The sequence below is a fragment of the Fukomys damarensis genome, unplaced genomic scaffold (assembly GCF_012274545.1).
Source record: "Fukomys damarensis isolate Sample0158 unplaced genomic scaffold, DMR_v1.0_HiC HiC_scaffold_27, whole genome shotgun sequence".
NCBI lineage: Eukaryota > Metazoa > Chordata > Mammalia > Rodentia > Bathyergidae > Fukomys > Fukomys damarensis.
The window spans coordinates 32,520,294-32,541,505 of record NW_022900939.1 but is presented as its reverse complement, the minus strand read 5'-3'; the positions used below and the strand labels follow the sequence as shown (position 1 = coordinate 32,541,505).

The 21,212-nt window shown below is 42.0% G+C and overlaps 2 protein-coding genes across 2 annotated transcripts in view; both read right to left on the bottom strand.

Moving 5' to 3' along the window:
* Positions 1–291, bottom strand: part of LOC104852797 (nuclear pore complex protein Nup153-like) — a 3,342-nt gene extending 3,051 nt beyond the window's left edge. Inside the window, 1 exon segment of the mRNA XM_033756831.1 lies at positions 195–291. Coding sequence (XP_033612722.1) covers positions 195–291 — 97 coding nt within the window.
* Positions 292–5,029: 4,738 nt separating this feature from the next.
* Iars1 (isoleucyl-tRNA synthetase 1) overlaps positions 5,030–21,212 on the bottom strand; it is a 75,380-nt gene continuing 59,197 nt past the window's right edge. Inside the window, exons 28-34 of the mRNA XM_010610586.2 lie at positions 19,750–19,845; positions 18,332–18,508; positions 17,433–17,538; positions 11,863–11,988; positions 10,997–11,140; positions 10,198–10,350; positions 5,030–5,481 (exon numbers count right to left, since the gene is read on the bottom strand). Coding sequence (XP_010608888.1) covers positions 5,399–5,481; positions 10,198–10,350; positions 10,997–11,140; positions 11,863–11,988; positions 17,433–17,538; positions 18,332–18,508; positions 19,750–19,845 — 885 coding nt within the window. The 3' untranslated portion in view covers positions 5,030–5,398. The remainder of the gene's footprint in view (positions 5,482–10,197; positions 10,351–10,996; positions 11,141–11,862; positions 11,989–17,432; positions 17,539–18,331; positions 18,509–19,749; positions 19,846–21,212) is intronic.

The window sequence follows — 21,212 nt, the reverse complement described above, 5'->3', positions numbered from 1 at the left end:
CCTCCGCCTCCGCCTCCGCCTCCGCCTCCGCCTCCTCCTCCTCCTTTTCCTCCCCTTCCTCCAGTTCCTCCTCGGACCCCTCTAACGACTCCTCCACCAATTCCTCCACCTCCACCAAGTCTTCCTCCTCCTCTGACTTGTCCTCCGACTCCTCCTCCTATATGATAGATTTTATTTCCACTATTACTCCTAACATGTTTCGCGATGCTTTGCCTCTTGCAGCAACAAAGAAAAAGTAAACAGGACCAGGAAGATACTGCACTTGGCGCCGTCAGTTAGGCTGGGCGCCATCCTTCCCTCGGCGTCGCCATAGTGACCGAGAAAAACGGCGGTGCGGCCACGCGAGGCCCCGGTTCTGGAGGGTTCTGGAGCTGGATGCTCGACCTCAACAGCTATCGATCTTTGCTGCTCCACCGAGGCCTCCACTTCTGACTCTCCAACTCCTCCTCCTTCAGCAACTCCTGCTCTCCAACTACAATTCCTCCTACTCCAACTCCTCCTCCTCCTTTTCCAGCTCCCTTGGTGGCTTCCTGCTCCCAGCCCGGGGAGGGCAGAGAGGGCTGGCAGCGGTCTTGCGGTCCCCTTCCCCACCCGGCCCAGTCTAAAAGTCCGCACAAGCTGCCCACACAGTAGTCAGACACACAACACACCAAGAAGCCAGGCAGGGAACCGACACAGAGAGCGTGAACATGTTGACAGCGAAGCAGCGAAGAATGCCAGCTGGCGAGGCGGAGGGTCCGGCTTCAGCATGGCCGCCTCACGTGATTGCACAGCTGGGGAGGACAGCGTGCGCTGCCCGGCCTAACTGACCGGTGCCAAGTGCAGTATCTTCCTAGTTCTGTTACTTTTTCTTCGTTGCTGCAAGAGGCAAAGCATCAGAAATATGTTAGGAGCAACAGTAGACATAAAATTAATCATATGCTAGACTCATTCAAAATTATGGGAATGCAGGGCCGGGGATCTAGCTCAGTGGTTTTGCCTCCTGCCTCGCAAGTGCAAGGATCCAAGTTCTATCCCGGTACCAGAAAAAAAAAAAAGGGAATGGAGACCTTCCCTTTCTTTTTATTCCCTCCAGATATGAGCCTGTTGGTTGCTGCCAGGCACACACAGGGTGGGGCTTCCCATCACCCACACCCAGAACTATGCTAAACTGATCAGTGGATTAATTTAGTTATCACATAGTCTTATCCATATGCACACAACCTAGATCCAGCCACCTGGAGTGCGTGGGGGACTTCTAGATACAAGCCATGAGAGAGATGAAGATATAGAAGTGCAGGGAAACTAGGTCATAAAGGACCTCAGGGACCACTTTTTTTTTTTTGGCGGTGAGGGGGACCAGGGATTGAACTCAGGACCTTGAGCTTGTGAGCCACCTACCCAAGGCAGGCATTGCACCACTGAGCTAAATCCCAGGCCCTGGGCTTTCTTTTGTTAAACAAATTATTGACAGTGGAGCAGAGAAGTGATGTCATTATAAAGTGTTTTCGTTCTTTTTTGAGACAAGGTCTCCCTATGTAGTTCAGGCTGAACTTGAACTTGCTATGTGGCCCAGGCTAGCCTTAAACTCATGACAATCCTCCTGCCTTAGATGCCTGAGTGCTGGGATTATAGGCATGTGACATCAGGCCTAGCATGAAGTGTATTTTAAAGAAACCACTCAGGTTCAACTTGGAAAACAGATTTATAAACAAGAGTGGAGCTAGGCATGGTGGAACAGGACTGTAATCCCAGCACTGCAGGAATTTGAGGCCAGAAGATCCCAAGCTCAAGCCGAGCCTAGGTAACACAGTGACTTATTTTCTCAAAATAAATTTAAAAATAATGGGGATATAGCTCGCTGGCCCTAGTTTTCAATTCCTAGTAACACACACACATGCAGTCCTACACACACATCCATTTTTGGGGACGCACTGGGGATCGAACTCAGGACCTTCTGCTTGTGAAGCAGGCAGCAGCGAGACTGACTTAAATCCCTGGCCCTCAAAAAAAAAAAATTTTTTTTTCCTTTGGTACCGGAGATCGAACTCGAGTCCTTGCGCTTGCGAGGCAGGCCACCAAACCGCTGAGCTAAATCCCGGCCCCAAAGAAATTTTTTTAAAAGCAAGATGAGAGGCCAGAGATGATGTTGCTTAAAGCCACAGTAATAGAGGAGGAGGAAGTAGATTGGGATAGATGCTGGGTATGTTATAAAGGATTATAGGATAGACTGATTATGTAGTAGTAGAAGACATTAAAGCTGACTTCAAAGGTTTGGGATGGAGAAGCCTGAAAGATGTTGCCCTTTTTCTGATAGAAAACTGTGAGGAGACAAAGTTTAATGAATATATAAAAAAAGGCAGAGGTATTGTTAAGTGTAAGCTTCCTGTCTCTTCCAAACTGTCTTTCCCTTGTGAAATTTGATTGCCCAACTTTCATTTTCTTTATGCTCTTTCTGGAATTTCTGCAATTTGGATATTGGACCTACTCAACTGAATTATCTTGCCTCCTACATCTTGAATTGCTCTAACATTGAAAAATTTTTGCAACACTATTTTCCAGTGATTTTTGTTGAATTTTTTAATGTCTGCTAAGATTTTTTGGTATGTATTATTGTAAATTAACAGAAACATTTTCTCCAAGATTTCCATGATTATAGCATCTTGTTTTTATAGATGTTTTATTTTCATATGTAAAGATATTAAGAATAGTTGGTATGTTATGTTCTTTCTAAATTGTTTCCTCGTGTCCTTCCTTTCATAGAAGTTTGTATCAGATCACTTGTAATTTGAATCTTATATATCCCCCAAAAGGGCCATGTTAAAGGCTTAGTCCTAGGCTTGGTGCTACTGGGAGATGGCACAAACTTTCAAGAGGTGAGACCTTGGGGGAGGTATTCTGGTTATGGGTGTGGGTGTACCCTTGAAGGGGAGTGGAAGATCCTATCCCTCCTTTCTTTTTCTTCCCTGGGGTACTTGGGATTGAACCCCAGGACCTTTGCTCTGGGGTACATTCCTTGCCCTTTATTTCTGAGGCAAAATCTTACTATTTTGCTAAGTTGCCCAAGCAGGCCTTGAGCCTGTGCTCCTTCTCCTGCATTTTCCAAGACTGCTAAAATTACAGGAAGGCGCCACATGTCTTGCTTGAAACTTTTTGTAACACAGTCTCTTTGTAAGTTGATTATCTCAGGTATTTGTTACAGTAAAGGAAAAGTAACACGGGATATAATACTGACAGAAAGGTACTGGTAATACATCAACTCTGAACTTAACTATAGGTTAATTATCAAGTCATTTTTTAGGTAATTTCCAATGTCAATATTTTTATTCTTTTGTCTAGTGAACAGTATGTAGAAAGGGATTTAATCTTGTTTCCATTGTACTACTGTGTAGAAAAGAATCTAGCCTTGCTGTTTGAATGTCGTGCTAGATAGGCAGATGTGTCTTTGCTTGCCTGGTGAGCCGTGGGTCACACTGGATAGTCTTAATAGGGTAATGTGTCTTGTGGCTGGGCTTGCTCAAGTCCATATAATCCTAGTTTGGGGGAAAGACACATTGGAAAGACCTTAAGGTAGAAGCTTTGGGATACGCAGTGTCTTTTGACTTTAGACTGAGATTAATTTGGCCGATTAAGTCAAGCTAAGTGATAATGTCCCAGTTAAAAACTCCGGACTCTTGAGTCCAGGGATTTAGCTTAGTGGTGCCACCACCGGCCTTGCAAGTGCGAGGTCCCGAGTTTGATTCCCGGTACCAAAAATAACAAAACAATTAAAAAAAACTCTGGACTCTTAAGCTTGATTCCTTGGGTGGCAGGACCCTATAGACTGTCATACATTGGTGCCACTAATATATTTTGCCCCTTTGGGATAGAGTAACAGGAGTGCTTGCTAATTCCAAATTCTGCTCACTGCATCTCTTTCTTTGGCTGATATTAATATGTAACATTTTCCTGTAATTAACTACAACCATGAATATAACATCTACTTTGATGAGATCTCTGAGTCTTTCCAACAGTTTATCTAACCTGAGGGTTGGTTTGAGGAATTCTCCAAAGTTGCAAATGTCCTTGCCTTCAGCTCCCTGATTTTCATCATTAGGGTCAGTGTTACTCCTGCTAGATGATAAACCTCCACCTGTCAACTGAGGAGGGGAGTTGCCTCGTGGTGTAGAAATGAAGTCCTAAACATTTACCCAAACTTCCCTAATTTTGTGCCTCACCTTTATCCTTGGTCCCAGAAATTAACTGGAGCTGAGGTTGAGTTCTAGATCAGGTTCTCAGTTCCTTCCTTGCTGGTTTAGAATTGGGCTGGGTTTACCAACTTAGTCTCATACTCATCTACTGGCTTTTCAATTCTCAAAATTCTGATTGTGGTCCTGTCTTCTCCATTTTTGTGGTGTTGTGTTTTAGTGTGTTTGCTGTAGCAGTCATGGATATGCATCCACCCAGTGTGGAAAATAGTTGGCTCCAACTGCTGTGCTTGTGGAGGCACATGTGCCTCCCCCTCACCCCCACACTGGGATTCTCCCAGACACTCGCTAAGCAGGGCAGAGGTATGAAGGCAGGTCATTTCCACAGAACTAAACACTGCTCAAAGTAACCTTTGCTTAGGAACTCTCCATTGGATGGACCAGTGCTTTTCCTCGGCTGTGCTGCAGCCCAGGTATTTTTAAATCAATCTTCTTCTTTCTTCTCTTTTCACAGGGGTAAAGACCTACACTGCAGTCTGAAGGGTTCTCTACTCATGCCTGGTCCCACTCCCTTTTACCCTTGTTTCTTCCAAGAAATACTTGCACATCTAGTTTTGTCTTGGTGACTGCTTCTTCGAGAGCCCAAACTGTCACCCGTGATTTTGAGAAGAGGTGACAGTAGATGTGTAACTTACTGTCTTAATTCAGAAACCACTATTAAGATTTTAGTTCTTCAAATATTGCAAATTTCAAGTATCATCACATAAAGGGGGAATGAATCACTTCCAACACACGTATATCTGAGTTTGTTTACTTGTTTGATTTACTGAAACATAAAACATTCCAAAGTACCTGGGAAAATCCAGGTAGCAGAAATATATAATATGTCCACTTCTTTAAGGGTCTCAAATCAGTTTTAAAAGGCCATAAATCAATATTCACAAATATTATGCCTTTTAAGTGAATTCTCCTTTCTGTATTTCATGAACTCAAGTATAGAAATAAATTTTGTGGTGCTGAGGTAATAACTTTCCCCAACACAACTGCATAGGTGTTTAAGGTTAAGTGTGAATAGTTTACATGAGGTCTCAAGTCACTTCATCAATCCTATTTGAACTTTGGGCCAAAGCAGCATATTAGAATGAAAGGACATATCTTCATGTCCATGGATATAAATGTAAAGGAAAAAGGTCCAAGGGAAATGTTGACCAAACCACACAAAGAAATGAGCGCTAGCAGTCTGCAGTCGTTGGCAATACAGAAACATACACAGTCTTCATATTCAGAGTCTTCATGGGGATGTCTTCTGTAATTTCTAGAATGGAAAGAAAAAGTTTTTAAAATCATTAAGTACCATGGGTGAATATTTTAAAAACGTTAACTGCCCATGTAGTAAGGGTGGTTTTTACCTCATCCTAAGAAAGGCCTGACCTTTACCTCCGATCCCAGAAGGGCCCTTTAAATCCCTGGTGTTTCCTGTTAGGAGTGCCTTTGGTCCTCAGGGTGGGCATTTTGACTGCATGTCATAGCTTATGCTAATGAGATGACTCAGACAGAGACCAGTTGTGTCCGCAAGAAACCAATCATGCCTAGATAATAAAATCTCAATAAAAATGCTAGACATCAGATTCCATTCGGTGAGCTTTCCTGGTTGGTGATTCTCTGTTGTCACATTATTAGGGATGGGAGAAGGTAACAGTGACCATGACTCACTCCATGGGGAGGGGATGACCTGAAGCCCCATTCTCTAAAGCCCTCCTACATTCTGTCCTTTACATCCTTTTCCTTGTCTGGTTGTAATTTATATCCTCTTGTAAGACATCTGAGTATAATTACCTTCAGTGAGTCTGTGAGTCCTAGAAAATCACTGAACCCAGTGTGGTCTGGGGAAACCCCTAAAGTTGCAGTTGGTACCAGAAGTGGTGGTGGTCCTATGCAGATTCTTTAGTTTTGGAGACTGCTGGAACACCTCATGGTGTGGCTAACTCTGGGTACTGCCCAAGATGATTCTCCCCATAAAAAGATACTTTCTACACCTAGAAGCATAGGAAAGGCTCAGGAGCAGTGTCAACCCAGTAGCTCAGACATGTAGTGTCTAAATTCTAAATAAAACTCCTTGTAAGAAGAACAGTTATCCTTAGATATGTGGAAGTAACCTGAGATGTGTTGCTGTCCTTGAAATATGGATGTTATCAAAGATGGAAGGGATTATGGCCCAGAACACATGATCCAATATGGCCAACAATGTCAACTTTGAGCACTCTAAGGTATAATGCAAATACAACTGGTTAAAAGATGTTAACTATAAAAATTTTTTAAAGGGGGTGATTTTTAAAAGGTTATTTGCCTACCACGGGACATTTTGCTTCTAGCCAAGTCTGAATTTAAAGGGATAGGACCAGCTTTCTCTAAAACCAGGTCTTGTCCCAGTAGAAAAGAGCTCTTTCTGTATGTGAAAATACTCTCATAGCTGCCTCCTCCTCAATGATAACTAAATACAGGATCTGGAGATAAAACTTTAGAGTCTAGTGGAAGAAACAAGAAAGACATCAATGAGTTTCCTAAATTGTAATCATCTGTGCTCTTTCTAATTTATCAAGGTATTAACACTTTATGGAAGACAATTCTGAAAGGAAAATTATACTGAAAGTCAGATAAAAGAGGCCGGACTGGACAAAGTCCCAGTTTTGTGATAATCTTGGGCAAGTCACTCAACGTTTATTACCTTCCCTTCTACTCACCTAGAAACCTCTGAGTGAGAAGAACATACTAAGGAAGTATAGCTATGCCTGCTTATATGATTCACAAGTGGTAGTATAAATATTTGAGTCACACAGATATAATTCTAATCCTGACCATGTCCCTGCATTTACACAGAACTGAGAAGTCCCTTAGCCATATGGCACATCAGCCCATGGTAACCAGTGGATTTAAAAGATAAGAGAAAAAGGTTTCACACACACCATTAAAACAGAAAGCTGTATTCACAGATGATCTTTACTATGACCCACACAATGAAAGAGCCAATAGTGCTGGGGCTGAAAATAGAGACAATGAAAGACTTGTGGGCATGGCTGGAAAGGTGAAAAGGGCCCAAGAGAAAGGATCTTGTGTGCCAAGCTAAAGATTCTGAAGCATAAACAGTAGGGAGACTTGGGTTGATTGAGGAGAGGAACAACATAGAGGGAAGAATTTTTATGAACAATTTTAGTGGAGAAATACAGACTGTAAACAGATGACTTCAATGGATGATGAGGTGCTACATTAGGTGAGAGGGGAGACTCCTCATTAAAGTAAATCTGAATCAGTGGTTGTGCTTTCTTTATAGGGAGGGAGGGAGGGAGGGAGGAATAACCCAAGTGACAGGATTTAGTTTTTAATAATATGGCAAAAATCTGTAAAATATTGTATAAAACATTAAAAAGTTCGACAGGGCCAACTCGTGATTTAGAATGTGACTTAGAGTGTGATTTAGCTCAGTGGCACCACGCCTGCCTCATACGTGCAAGGTCCTGAGTTTGATTCCCAACTCAAACTGAACGGGTGGGGATGGGAAAGACACCTGACAGCTGGACAGGGAATGAAATGGGGGAAATCCATAGTGGCCAAAAAAAAAGATTATTTTATCTGAATACGATACCTCTGGCAGTTTCTAGTGACTTAGTTCTTTGGGTAGAAAGGGCTGTGAAAGTGAGACAGGAAAAAGTGTATAGCCTATACAGATTAGGAAGTCTTAACCTTCCTCAAAAGAACTGGGACCTCACATAAGAAGCCACTTATACAGCGAAAGCATACTTTTGCATAGGATCCTTTACCACAGAAAGAGAATGTAGGAGGTTCAATAATGGCCTCCCAAAATATACACTCATATTCTAAATTCCCAGAAGCTGCAAATACCACCTTATTTGGAAAAAAGGAAAATAGAAGAGGAGGAAGCAATCTGCCCACAGAAGCAGAGAAGGCCAGTGATATGGCTCACATCAGGGAACACTTGGAGACTTGAGAAGCTGGAAGAAACAAAAAAAAGCAAAAACAAAAGTGTTCATCCCTGGAATTTTCAGAGTGTGATTTTGCTGATTCCTTGATTTCTGACTTTTGGCCTCCAGAACTGGGAAAGAATAAACTTCTGTTGTCTCGGCCACCAAGTGTGTGGCAATCTGCGGCAGCAGTCTCGGGAAACCAAGACTGAACGCGCCTCACTAGCTTGGTTCTGGGGCTTGGCGTAGGGAAAGACAGACCAGATTTCCACCGGGATTCATTCCTGGACCTGTGCATGATTGAACCAGAACTTAAGTCTAAAATGGTCTAAAATGATTGAGTTGAAAGAGGGTCTGGGTTGACAGTGTCCTCAAGGAACTAGAGAAAAACTCCTTAAAACTTCAAGAGATACCAATCCCCAGTACAAAACAAAAACAAAAAAAAAAACAAAAAACTTCAAGAAATATAAAATGTATCAAACAGATGGATAACTTAAAAATGGAAACTAATAAAGAATCAAAAGGAAATATTAGAAATCAAAACTACAACAAATAGGGAATGACATACAAAAAAATCTGAATAGGCAAATCAGTCAAAGGATAGAAAGTCAAAGACAAAGGGAAAGGGCTGGGATTTAGCTCAGTGGTTCCACCGCTGGAACAACAACAACAACAAAAAAGACAAAGGGAAAAATTTTCAAAAGAAGCTAGAGGCACAAAGATAAGATCAGCCAAAATACCACACAGTGTAACAAAGAGAGGGGAAATACAGGTGAGATACGGTAGGGTCTAAAATACCAAAGTTCCACAAAGAGATAGTACAGAGAATGAGTTAGAGACAACTTCGGAAATAACCATGCCTGGGAGTTCTATGTAAATGCCAACAAGACATGGAATCCTGACTCAGAAATCCATAAATCCCAGGCTACAAGGCTTCATAATGGAATGGTAGATCTGAAGCTGGGATGTTGAGACGAATGGCTGTCATCACAGAATACATCCCCCACAGGGAAGCTGTCTGGAGCAGTGATTCCAGTGGCAGTGCGAGTGACGTGAACATGCTGGCTACACACATGGGATCACACGACTGAGCCCAGACGGCAGGGCTGGGATGTCAAACAGGCTGAGACCACAGAGGAGAGTGACAAGAAAGGGGAACCAGAAACACGCGGCTGCCTGACACCAGCATGCAGACACCATCCATCCTGATTTTGTTTTCAGATTACTGGATGTCACCTGCTGACATCTTCACACCGTGACATGACCCAATTAGGAAATGCATGTAAGCATGCCCTTACGAACTGAAAAGGGAGGCCAACAACTGTCAGGTCAGTTTATTTACTGTTTTGTGATACTGAGGATTGAGTTCAGGTCCTCTCACTGAGCTACAACTCAGGAGGTTTTCTTTTTGTTTTAAAAAATTTTTTTCTTACTTGATACAGTGTCTTGCTTAGTTGCCCAAACTTCCCCTGAACTTGTGATCCTCCTGTCTCAGACTCACAAATAACTGCGAATACAGGTATACACCACCACACCTGGCTTAGGTTTATTTTTACATGTTTTTGGTACTGGGGGTTGAATGCGCAGAGCCTTATGCATGCTCCTCAGCCTATATCCCAGTCCTTTTTAGTTTTTACTTTGAGACAGGGTCTCATTAAGTTGCCCAAACTGGGCTTATTCTGATCCTCCTGCCTCAGCCTCCCGGGCACCTAGATTGCAGGCATGCACCATCATGCCTGACATAAAGTCAAGTTTAAGGATCCTTCAGGCTGGTATATTGCAACACTGAGATAATTTTGATCCTTGGGACAAGAATAACTTTAGAATTGGTAAATATGCTATTGTCTAGAAGTAGCCATTTTTAGGTGATTTCCAAGGCAAAAAGTAATTACTGTTTTAGTTATTATTTTAAAATACATTAACCCATGATTAATTTTTCATGAAAATAAAAAACACAGTACCACTGCTCAACACAGTCAAGAAATAGTTAATGGCATCAAATCTGGTTTCAGTTAGATAAAGGTATATAAACTTATGGCACTAAAGTCCCTTACCTTGGGTTTGAGTCTCATTCAGAAAGAGCTTCAGCTTCCTGCTGCGAAGACCAAACACCTTGGCTGCTTCATACAAAAGACCCTGGTGGGTGAGTCCATTCTGCCCCAGTGGGTTTTCCAACAGCAGAGTACCAACTGTGCCCACTAAACACTCTGTAAGAGAAAGGAGAAGCTGGATCAGTCCCCAAGCACTTATCCTCTGACAGAGATCCTGACTGAAGACAGCTCTCACAGGCAGTGTGGGAGGCTTTGAAGGCCACCCCTGGCCACAGAACGAGAGGTTTGTCAGCTGCAGGTATAGTGTACAAGAAGCCTGAAACAGTTCACAGAAGGTGATGGGGTGGGAAAAGAAACACTGACTTATATAGGGGCAGCAGTCTAGGTAACAAATATTCAGTACTCATGAAGTTAGGAGCCTGAGGACTTCAGAACAGAAAGTGTACAACGAGGCTCACAAACTATCAGGAAAAAAATAGGTAACTCTGGTTGTGATTAAGGCATGAAGGCAAACAAGTTTTTAGAACATTTTTTCAAGAAAACTGAGGTAAAAGTGCACAATGAAATTTCCTAACAAATCACTGAATTGTACTTATTTTGTTGTACTTTTTACTTCAGAATATTTCATTTCCTGACCATGCCAGTTGGAGGTTTTTTCTACATACACAAACAGTGTGACGGTCCACACTCTGAGTCACTGCACAAATCTGACGTGAAAAACACACCTCCATCGGTGTGCACGTCAAAGGAACTAACACCCAGCACCTACACCTTGCACACTGCGGGCGGGGAGCACACCTACCTTGAGGCTCTGCATCGAGGAGCTGCAGGTTGATGTACTGACAGAGGAGAGGACCAGGACTACTGGCCGGAGAGGGGGCTGGTCCTGCAGTCACACAGAGTGTTTTTCCAGTGAGGCTCAGCAAGTCTGTTTGGTTTTGTATTTCTAAAAATAACAATTCCGAAGTCATTTAATTTTTCTCTTCATGATTAAACTAGCATGTCTTAAAAAAAAAAAATCTAATGTTTTTCATTTAATTCGTCAAGGGGCACTATCAGGTGTTAATGAAACTCACATAGCAGTAAATCTTTTTTTGTTTGCTTCTGTTAGGCAATGACCTAAGGGCTTTGTGCATGCTAAGCACCTGGTGATACTTCTGAGCTACACCCCATCCCTTCAAACAGCACGGTTTCTTATTGGTGTAAAGTAAATGGCATGATACAGTATCCTTAACTCAAAGATAAAAGCATTTCTCCCGTTAATATTTTCCCTAGACTGGTTCCTCTCAAAAGTTCCCTCTATGTCTGTATCTCATACTTCATCATGAAAAGCTTATACCTGAAAACAAAATTATAGTTAGCAAATTAAATTTAATTGTTTTCCAGTGCCTGGATCTCTAAGATTCAGAAACTATGTTTAATGAAATTAAGACTCAACAGACAGGTCTGAGTCCATGGCTAACAGGTAGTAGGGTGGATCAGTGTCTTTGCCACCCAGCAGGTTTGGGGTTCCCAGCCATATCAAACAGAGAGGAGGCACAGAGACGCTGCAGCCAGGCTCTGCTGAAGAGCTGTCACAACTCGGAACTGAAAGAAACTAAAGGTTCTGCAGGTATCAGACCAGGACCTTCACCACACTCCTCCGGCCAAGGGGTACTTCCCACGGACCTGTTTCACCATGGAAGACAGCCAGCTCTGTAGTTTTAACACCAAAAATGCTAGAAACAACACTCTTTAGCTTCAGAAGGTCCAACTGATTATCTCCTTTTGGATTTTCCAGAAGCAATACTCCATCTAAAAAAAACCACAAAAATAAAATCTCATTCAGAAATGTAAATCTTGTAATTGTGTTCATGGCCAACGGCACTGTGCAGCTGTCACTCTCTAATGCTGCCACTTGCTGCCCAGCTCCAGTGGCAGAAGGAGGAGGTAAATACATGGCTCCTACAAAGATGACTGCTGACATATCTACGAGTGGTAAAGCACCCGGGAAACAACTAGCTATTAAGGATGCCCCTCTACTGGAGGGCTGAAGAAACCTCATCACAGGCTGGGACCATGGGACCCCATGACAGAAGTTATTAGGAAGCTGGAGAACTTCGGATTCACAAACTCCATTTCCAGCATAACCAGACGTGAGCTCCCTGAACTCAGCTCTCTGTGCTTTGCAGGAGGCAGTCGAGCCCTATCCGGCTGGCCTGCTTGAAGATACCAACCTGTGTGCTATCCATACCACACGTGTAACAATTGTGCCTAAAGATCTCCAACTAGCACGCCCCGTACATGGAGAACGTGCTTAAGAGTTCACTCTGGTGGGAAACTTTCGCAAAAATTGTTTTCTCTCCTTCCTGGTACTGGTGGTTCTGAATGTAGATAGTTTTTCTCCACTGAGTCAAAAGGTATCTAAGTACATGGCTACGAGTGGAAAATGGACAGAAACCAGGTATTGGCAGGTTTTCCATTTTCATTTGTGTGTGAATTTTTAATATTGATGGGGGGATATAAAGCCAGTCAAAATGTTTCAGTGAACAAGTTTCATCAGTCTTTATAAAAATTATAAATAAACCTGTTAAATTTTTCTGGGCAATGCTAGCATTGGGATTGTTAAAACACAAGTAAATTTCTTACTGATGCCAACTAAATGGTGTTTGTAGTCTTTTTATCATACGGTAGATTCCATCATTCACTATACTTTTCTTCTGAGTTGTCTTACGTGCTAGTACATGTTTTTAATGTTGTCTTTCTGTGCCGTTCCTGTAAGTTTGCTATTAAAATGCGTTAAACTCTGTATATATAAAGAAATGTAAAACCTAAAAGAAAATGTTACATTTTGGAGAAAGTCAAGGTGTACAGGGATCGAGCCTTAATTTTTCCTTTTCAAATACACACTAAATATCCCTTCAGTACGTGTTTTGGTAATTTCCCACAGAGCTGGTCAAGGGGTAAGAACACTGGGCAGAACAGCTACAAATTCTCTGTAATGGGTATGATCATCATGTATATCAAAATATACCAATAAAATTCATGTTTTAAAAATATGCAAGGAAAAAGAAAGTGAGTCTTTAAAAAGAAAAAAAAAGAACACTGAGCAGACTGTTCCCACCCTAAATACCTTTGAGTTTATAATTCTCACTTCTCAATTTGTGCCATTTGTAAATCTCAAGGCACAGGGTGGTGGTTATAAATACTATCTGATCATTAGCTTTTAAAGTATTCTCAAATGCCTCCTGATAGTTGATATATCCAAGATGTTAGATTCTGTTACTTTACTGGTGTACTTAAAATTTGGGTTCAGATCCCCAGTACTGCAAATCAAAAGCAATTAAGTCTGTCCTACAACTGTGTAACTGTTCTGAATCTTCTTTAAAATATTTTAACTATCACTCAGGTTAATGACAGTAGTTTCAGTGAACAGCAATCCTATTTAGCCCAATGCCTTAAACCTTTGATAATCTTACCAACTTCCCCAAATCATATTCTAAATAAATTCTTTTTGACCTTGAATTAACTTCTCTGTCAATATAAATTCTTCTCTTTCCCTATAAAACGGTAAACTAATTAGATCTCTTACATAAAATCTGCATAAAAAGCATGGTCAAATATATGTTTAACCTTCTTCCACTTACACTTGCATGGCAGTATTAATCTGTGTTCCAGAAACTGTACACAATTCCTAAAAATTTGATAGTCCTGTTCATACATGAAGTCATAATTCTAAATATCCCCTTAAAATACTGTATGCCATAGAAGCCAGTGAATTTCCTTGCTAACTGCATTATTATGAGATTTCATCAGATCTTTAACCATGGTCATTTTAAGCCTTACCATCCACTGACCATTGTTTTGCTTTAGTTTTCATCTCTGAGGAGATGCATGGAAAGAACTCTGACAAATACACATTTCTGATAACTTTTAAGATCATACCAGTGCAAAGGTTTAACTGGTTCATAAAACTGCAAACTCAATATTGAGCAGAATAAGAATGACTTGAACATCAAGGAAATGCCTGGACAGACTTTTAGGTACAAATCATCTAGTACTGAAACCGTGTGAACGTGCAATTTGAATAAACTCTGTAAGACCAACTTGAGTCGACTCACCTATGATAACCTACTGTTACAGTAGTGCTAAGCACCTTATTAGGAAAAACAAAATGGCTCTGAAAGGATATAAATTTAATGTTGAGTGGACTTAGGGAGGACCTACTGGGTCACAAGATCCTTCCTGCGTCCTTAATAATTAAAAGCTCTGCCCATGACTCATCACAGAACAGGTAAAATTATATAAATTATGAAAAAATATTGGTAGGTTACTTTTAAAATTGGTGAAGTGGTTACTAACCAATGTTTGGTTTGCTGTTGGGAAGATAAACCTTCAGGTAGTACATTTCCACCACCTGATGATGGGTCACTTGAACATTTATAGAGTTCCCATTCCATTGCCACCTCAAAGGGATGTCAATATGTTCCTTTAAGTTTGCAGGTTCTGTGGTTGGACAGCAGCTTTCCAGTATAGGAATCTGATGTTATGACATTAGCTAAGACTATTACAAAGTGTGTTTCCTTTATCCTTGTAGCAATCTCCAGCAACTGAAAAATACATTTTTTAAAAAAATTTTTGAGACAGGGTCTCACTATGTAGTTGAGATTGACCTGGAACTCACTACGTAGCCTAGGCTGGTCTCGAACTCAGCGATCCTCCTGCCTCAGCCTCCCGAGTGCTGGTATTACAGCTTTGCACCATCATACCCAGCGTGATAAAACACATTTTACTGAGGGTTATAAAGTAGTTATATGGGGTGTTATGAACAAGTGTTGGGTTTGTGGGCTAATGCCAAAAAGCAAATGGGGAAACAGGTCCATTCATATCATTACTTCTGCATTCTTGATGCGAGATGCCAAGATTCTTCAAAGAAGGCGTTAAGAAGCTACCTCCCCAGTACTGGGGCTCAAAGTCAAGACCTTGCACATGCGAGGCAGGCGCAGTGCCCCTGAGCTACATCCCCGGACTGTAAAAAGCTATTCTTAATGTTCCACTAATCACCACTACTTACTTACCTATACTTACAAAACTAGTAACAACAATTAATAACTTAGAGGCACCGCCTGCCTCGCATGCACAAGGACCTGAGTTCAATCCCCAGTACAAAAAAAAAAAAAAACAAATAGAGAAAGCCTGAGTGATACCTGCAAGAGTTATGTATTAGGCTTCCAAGCTCCATGTACTCCCAGATGTGGGGACTGTCTAGGTGGGTCCAGGCAACTGCTTATAAGTATCACCAGTAAGGTCCTTTCCCACCAGATGTGATTACACACCCTTTCAGCATGCTATAAAGGAGCCCTCCAAAAAGTAACTTTTCTACTGGACGAAAGGTGCTACAGTGATACGTACAGACAAACTTAACTCACCTATATACATAAAAGACACCTTTTGTCAATTCCTAGAACCCTATTTTGGCTCTGTGGAGTATGTGCTTTTTCTGTTGTTTGTTTGCTCTTCCTGTTCGGTCTGGCTCACTCCTGCCTTCCAAATAGCATCTCCTACACTCAGAGGCCAAAAGGACCAACAACCCCAATTAGAGCCAACCCTGAAACAGATAAAATAAACTAGGTCCCATTGAGACGTTCCACTGGGAATCCTGAGGGCTCATTCTTGACAGTATCAGGTTATAAGTTGTAAGGAATTTGAAATAAATCCATACATTAGGTAAAATCTTGCATTCTGTGGCAAACCAGACCTTTCAAGGATTCTCATGGGTAGAAGCCACTCTCCAAAAGGTAGATAATACATGTGTTCAATAAAAGCATTTAAGAGAATATCATGCAGCTTTACATTTCCTTTGTTCATGCTAAATCCCCAGCGAGGCAGGTGGCGGCACCACTGTGCTAAACCCCAGCCCCATAGCTGCCACCAAAAACATTCAGAAAAATTTCTCTAGGGAAATAAACCCATGATATATTTACAAGAGCAGCTAATAGTTTGCAGGTGTCCTAAGTGGTAGGGAGTAAAGTCGGCTTATTCTAAAGTTTTTTGTTTTGATGTTTCTTCTATTAGGTTTCTAGGTTACTACAACTTGCATTACCAGGGTAATCACAAAACTGAACAGTGTTTATATCACATCATTCTACAGTGAACTGTGGTTCCAACCCCCAGTACTAGGGATCAAACTCAGGGCCTCGTGCTTGAGAGGCTGGCATGGTGCCACTGAGCTAAATCCCTGGCCCAAACTGTGGTTTTTTAAATAGTAATCCTCTCTGTTATCATCATAGCAGTTTTAAAGCCTGAGAAGTCTAAGCCAGGCAAAAGCTGAACTGAGGCTTTCTGTGTGGCCTTTGCTCATGTGAGTGGTGGGGCCACAGCTTTTTCTACGGTGTATGACTATGGTAGACCAATTATCATCTAACATTTTCTTTCTTGGAGGTAGAGATATACATAGCTCAATGGCAGAGCACGTGCCTAGCATATGCAAGGCCATGGGTTCAATCATCATCAGTGGCAAAAAAAAAAAAAAAAGGTAACTGTCTTGCTAGGTTGTCCGCATTGTGATTCTTTGTCTAGTGAAAGCAAAATTTTGCTCGGGCTTTACTTTGGTCAGCAGTTGATGGCATTTCTAGATTGGCAGCTTTCTTTCCAGGTTTCGGACACATAAGGCATAAAAATAAAGTCCAGGGAATACAGCACTGTTAAGTAACTTGGTTTCAAGGTTCCCAGCTGGTCTGTTCTTCTCCCTCCACCTTCCAGAGTCTTATGTTTGTTTTTGTATTGATACAGGGTACTTAGATATACTCAGTGGAGAAAAAGGAAGTATGTCTACTCCATTTTCCCCAAGTGCACATTCCTTATTTACTTTAATGGGTTGGTTTTTTTTTTTTTTTTTCTTTTGGTTTTCTGAGGCAGGGTCTCACTATGTAGTTGAGACTGACCTGGAACTCAGTCTGTAGCCCAGGCTGGTCTCGAACTCACAGCAATCTTCCTGCCTCAGCCTCCAGACTGCTGGGATTACAGGTGTGCGCCACCATGCCCAGCTGATGGGTTCATTTTGATGACAATTAAAAGGAAATGGAGGACCACACACAGTCATGGTTTGATGGAGTCCAGGGAGGAGTCACACATAGCCTCACTTCTGGCCTCACTGGAGCTCTTCCAGAAAACCCATCCAGTTTTATCATCCTTTGTAAAAGGAGAGACTTCCAGAAGTGTGAAACACCACACAAGACATGGAATTCCTTTACTCATACCTTGTTCCTTGCCACTGGCATAGATGTGAAGATTGACATAAGCACACACGGGACCAGGAGTGCACAGCCCTCTGGTGAGCGTAATTTCCAGGTCACAGCCCTTTAACTGAGTGAAGGAGAACATACATTAGTTTCAGTGTGCCAAGCCACCAAATAACACACACTGCTTCTCAGTAAGAACAAAAGCTCTTAAGTGTCGAGAGCTACAATCTATAGCCCCATTTTCTCTCCTTATTCTCTTAAAGATGTATAGTTTTTAATTATATATTTGCCAATTTTTAAGTCAAATAAGTAATATACAAGGTAGAAGATGAAACCATAACAAATTATGTCCTACTGAAAGGAAAAACAGCCACTTTCAGCACCTCCTTGTTTGTCTTTTCGACGCGCATAAAGTAGGACGAGTCAAGGAGAACACGACTGAATCAATGACTGAGATACCACAAATGACCTGTGAATCATGGGCCACTATATTCCAATCTTAGTATATGCGCTGCTGAAATGAGCACTGGCCAGTATATTCCATGTCTTAGTATCAGACCATCATAGTAGTCTAAAATTCCTAGACATAACAGGAAATGCAACTGTAATCTTATATGCAACTCTGATAAAAGTTAAATGCTTTCAAACCATTATTATGAGTATTAATAATTACCGAAATCCACCAGCTCCACTTTTCTAGGTTCAGACACCCCAGGAGGACTGCTGCGAAAGCATGTTGGCTGGCCTCCTCCCCTGTACCTCTTCTGGATTCCTCTCCCAGCACCACCCAGAGCAGTACGGCAGGACTAAGCATTCTATCACTCTCTACTGGGGGCCAGAATATCAAGATGCGACTATGTATGCTTAAAAAGCCTAGTCTGAAATCATTTGGTAGTCCAGCAGACCTCAGAACTTACCTGTATTTTTTCTTCAATAAGAACTTTTTCTGATGTAGAAACTGGATATGGTTTCAGGGGAGCCTTTATGGTGGCACATATGAACTCTGTGTGGCTTTCAATAACTGTACTCAGATACCTTTCTTCAGATTTTGCATTATAATACACGGTTATTTCATCAGTGGGAACCAGATTACACTGAAAGCATACAGAGAGAAAAGTGAAAAGGGAAGCACATGTGTTAGTTACTATTGAGTAAGAATGGTGGGGACAAGGGCATGGATTTCTTGCAACAGGGAAGGGGTACATTCGAACAAGGGTGATGGGTGAGAGGAGGGGAGGGGAAGCAAGAAGAACAGAGATACCGCATATAAGAACCTAATAATCTCAATGAATGTAAACATTATGGGCCATAACATGAGCTAAGATTAATAATATCAGTAAGAATTAAAATCAGGATGGGGAATTAGAGAAGGAGAAAGGAAGGAAGGGGGAATAGAAGGGAAAGGGGAGGAAAAGAAAAAAGTTATGGTATGTGCAAGTAAAGATGACTGTAAACTGTATGTACTAATAAAAATTCTAGAAGTTAAAAAGAAATCAATCAAGTATAAACCATTAAAAAACAACAACAACAACAACAGGACTGGTGACCACACGCTCAGTGGTTAAGGAGGGCATGCCTGCCTTGCTGCTAGGATGATCTACAAGACCAACTGCACTGACAGCGCTCTTCCGCCCCTGCTTTGGAGGGACGGACACACGTCCTTCCTTAGCAGTTAGCCCCTCATGAATGCTGAAACAAAAGACGACCTAGAACCCACTTACGAGGCTCTAAACTGGGACAGCGCACACAAGCACCCTTTTCATCAGCAGGAGTGGCCTCCTCGGACTCTGGCGCACAGAATTCAGATGCCTGGCCTGGGAAGGGAGGGTGTGAAGGAGCCCTCCTCACTGGCAAAGCTTCCTCAGAGTAAGTGCTTCCTGACCCTCTTACCTGTTGGGGCCCCGGTGCCCTGCAGGCAATGGGCTCTATGTGTGCCTTCCTTGGCTCCCTAAGGAGGAAAAACCACCCCACTCTGTCTAGACTCAGAGATGTCTGCCCTGAGGAGAGATCTCGGAGCCCTCCCACTCTGATTACACTGCCACCTAGTTACCTTATGCAACAGTCAGGGAACTCACTATCCTGTGATGATCTTGTGGAAGTCAGAGGGAACCCAAAAAGGTTGGAATGTTCATAGGTTGCCTGAAAGATCTTAGAGAAACAAAAAGCCACTGCTAGCCTGGAGTAAGCAAGTAGAAAGGCCGAAGGGCCCATGTTCCCCCGCAGAGCACAATCTGGATGGACAATGCAATTGGGATCATAATGGATCACTGTCCTCCCCAACAACTGAAACAAAACAAAAAGTGAACTGTAGTTTGCTCTGGAACAACAAACTGACCTTCTTGCGAAGTTTCTGGATGCGATTGATAACTTCCCGAGCCATTCCTTCATCCACCATTGACTGGTCAGGGGTGATGTCTAACAGAACCAAAGCCTACAGGAGAGTGCACATGAGGACAAACACATCAGGAACAGAGCTGCCTTCAAACCCAGCAAAATGCGATGTAGATCTAGGTCAAGTCTGTAATCCAACACTATTTATTCGCTTTACTGAGCAAAGGAAATACACTTAGTTTCTTTATCACTTAGGAACATCTTTGTAACTAGTTTTTCTCCACTTCTGGAGCACAAAGCCTTTTGTGGTAGGGCACTTCTCACAGCAGTCCTAACCTACCCCTTTCACGCACCCTCTCATGACTCTCCTTTACCATCTAAAATAGTATCAACTCTGCTAATAATTCAGATCAACAATCATGACACTCCATGAGCAGCAAACTTTTCATACCACAAGAGTGGACCAACAGCCTCAAAACAGCCAACTGAATGTTTTTTTCTTATCCCATGACCTGTTCTGATTTGGATTTGTCAGTATGATTCGAGACACAATTTTAGAACAGACCCAATATTTTAAATATGAGGGTTTAAACTGTCCTCTTTTTATTAATCTTACTATTCTATCTCATCTGAAGGTTGTTGACTATATTGGATAGTAACATCATTAGTTGTTATAGAGCACATTATAAGGTGAAATGTACTCTACCAGGTCCTTGTATATTAGGCATTATCCCCATTTTCTTTGGAGGAAAAATGACTGGAGAAGTTATCCAACCTGCATTTCACAAGGCACAAGAGGCACAGTGGAAATGCATGACGAGCCCCAAATTCCCCCTGGGTTTGGGAGGGAAGGTGCACAATAGCTCACAACATGTGAGTCATGTCAAGACGACACTTCTTTGAGAATGAACAACTTTAGGCTCCAGATATGTGCTGTAAGCAGAAAGGACTGACCACTCTAACTGTAAGCCTCTTCCCTGCCTACCTTCCCATGTCTCCTTTGAACCATTGCCACTGTTCATGGAGAATTATGTAGATACTTAAGTCTCTGTGCAAAGGGCCAGCCCTTCTTTCACCAGGATGCTGTTCCACACCTTCTTGTACATGACGGGTTAAGTACAGTGGGACTCTGACAATGTCCCTGATCCCACATGGGAGATCTTCCTGCTTGGAGAAGTCTGGTCAGGACCAGAGAGACCTCTGTTTCATCATGAGAAAAATAATGACTTCAGAATCCAAAAAGGCCTGTATATTCTCTTTATAAAGCCTTGGAAATGACCCCACACCCACCCCAACTTTGAGACAGGGGCTTCCCTAAACTTATTTACCCAGTAACTTATCAGAAAAATACTGAGACTTGGCTTACTCTCCTGTGTCCATGACTGATTTCTTTCTAGCAGGGTTTATTTTTGTGAGCTCAACACTTAGGATCATCATTCACAGTTAAAAAAAAAAAAAAAAAAAAAA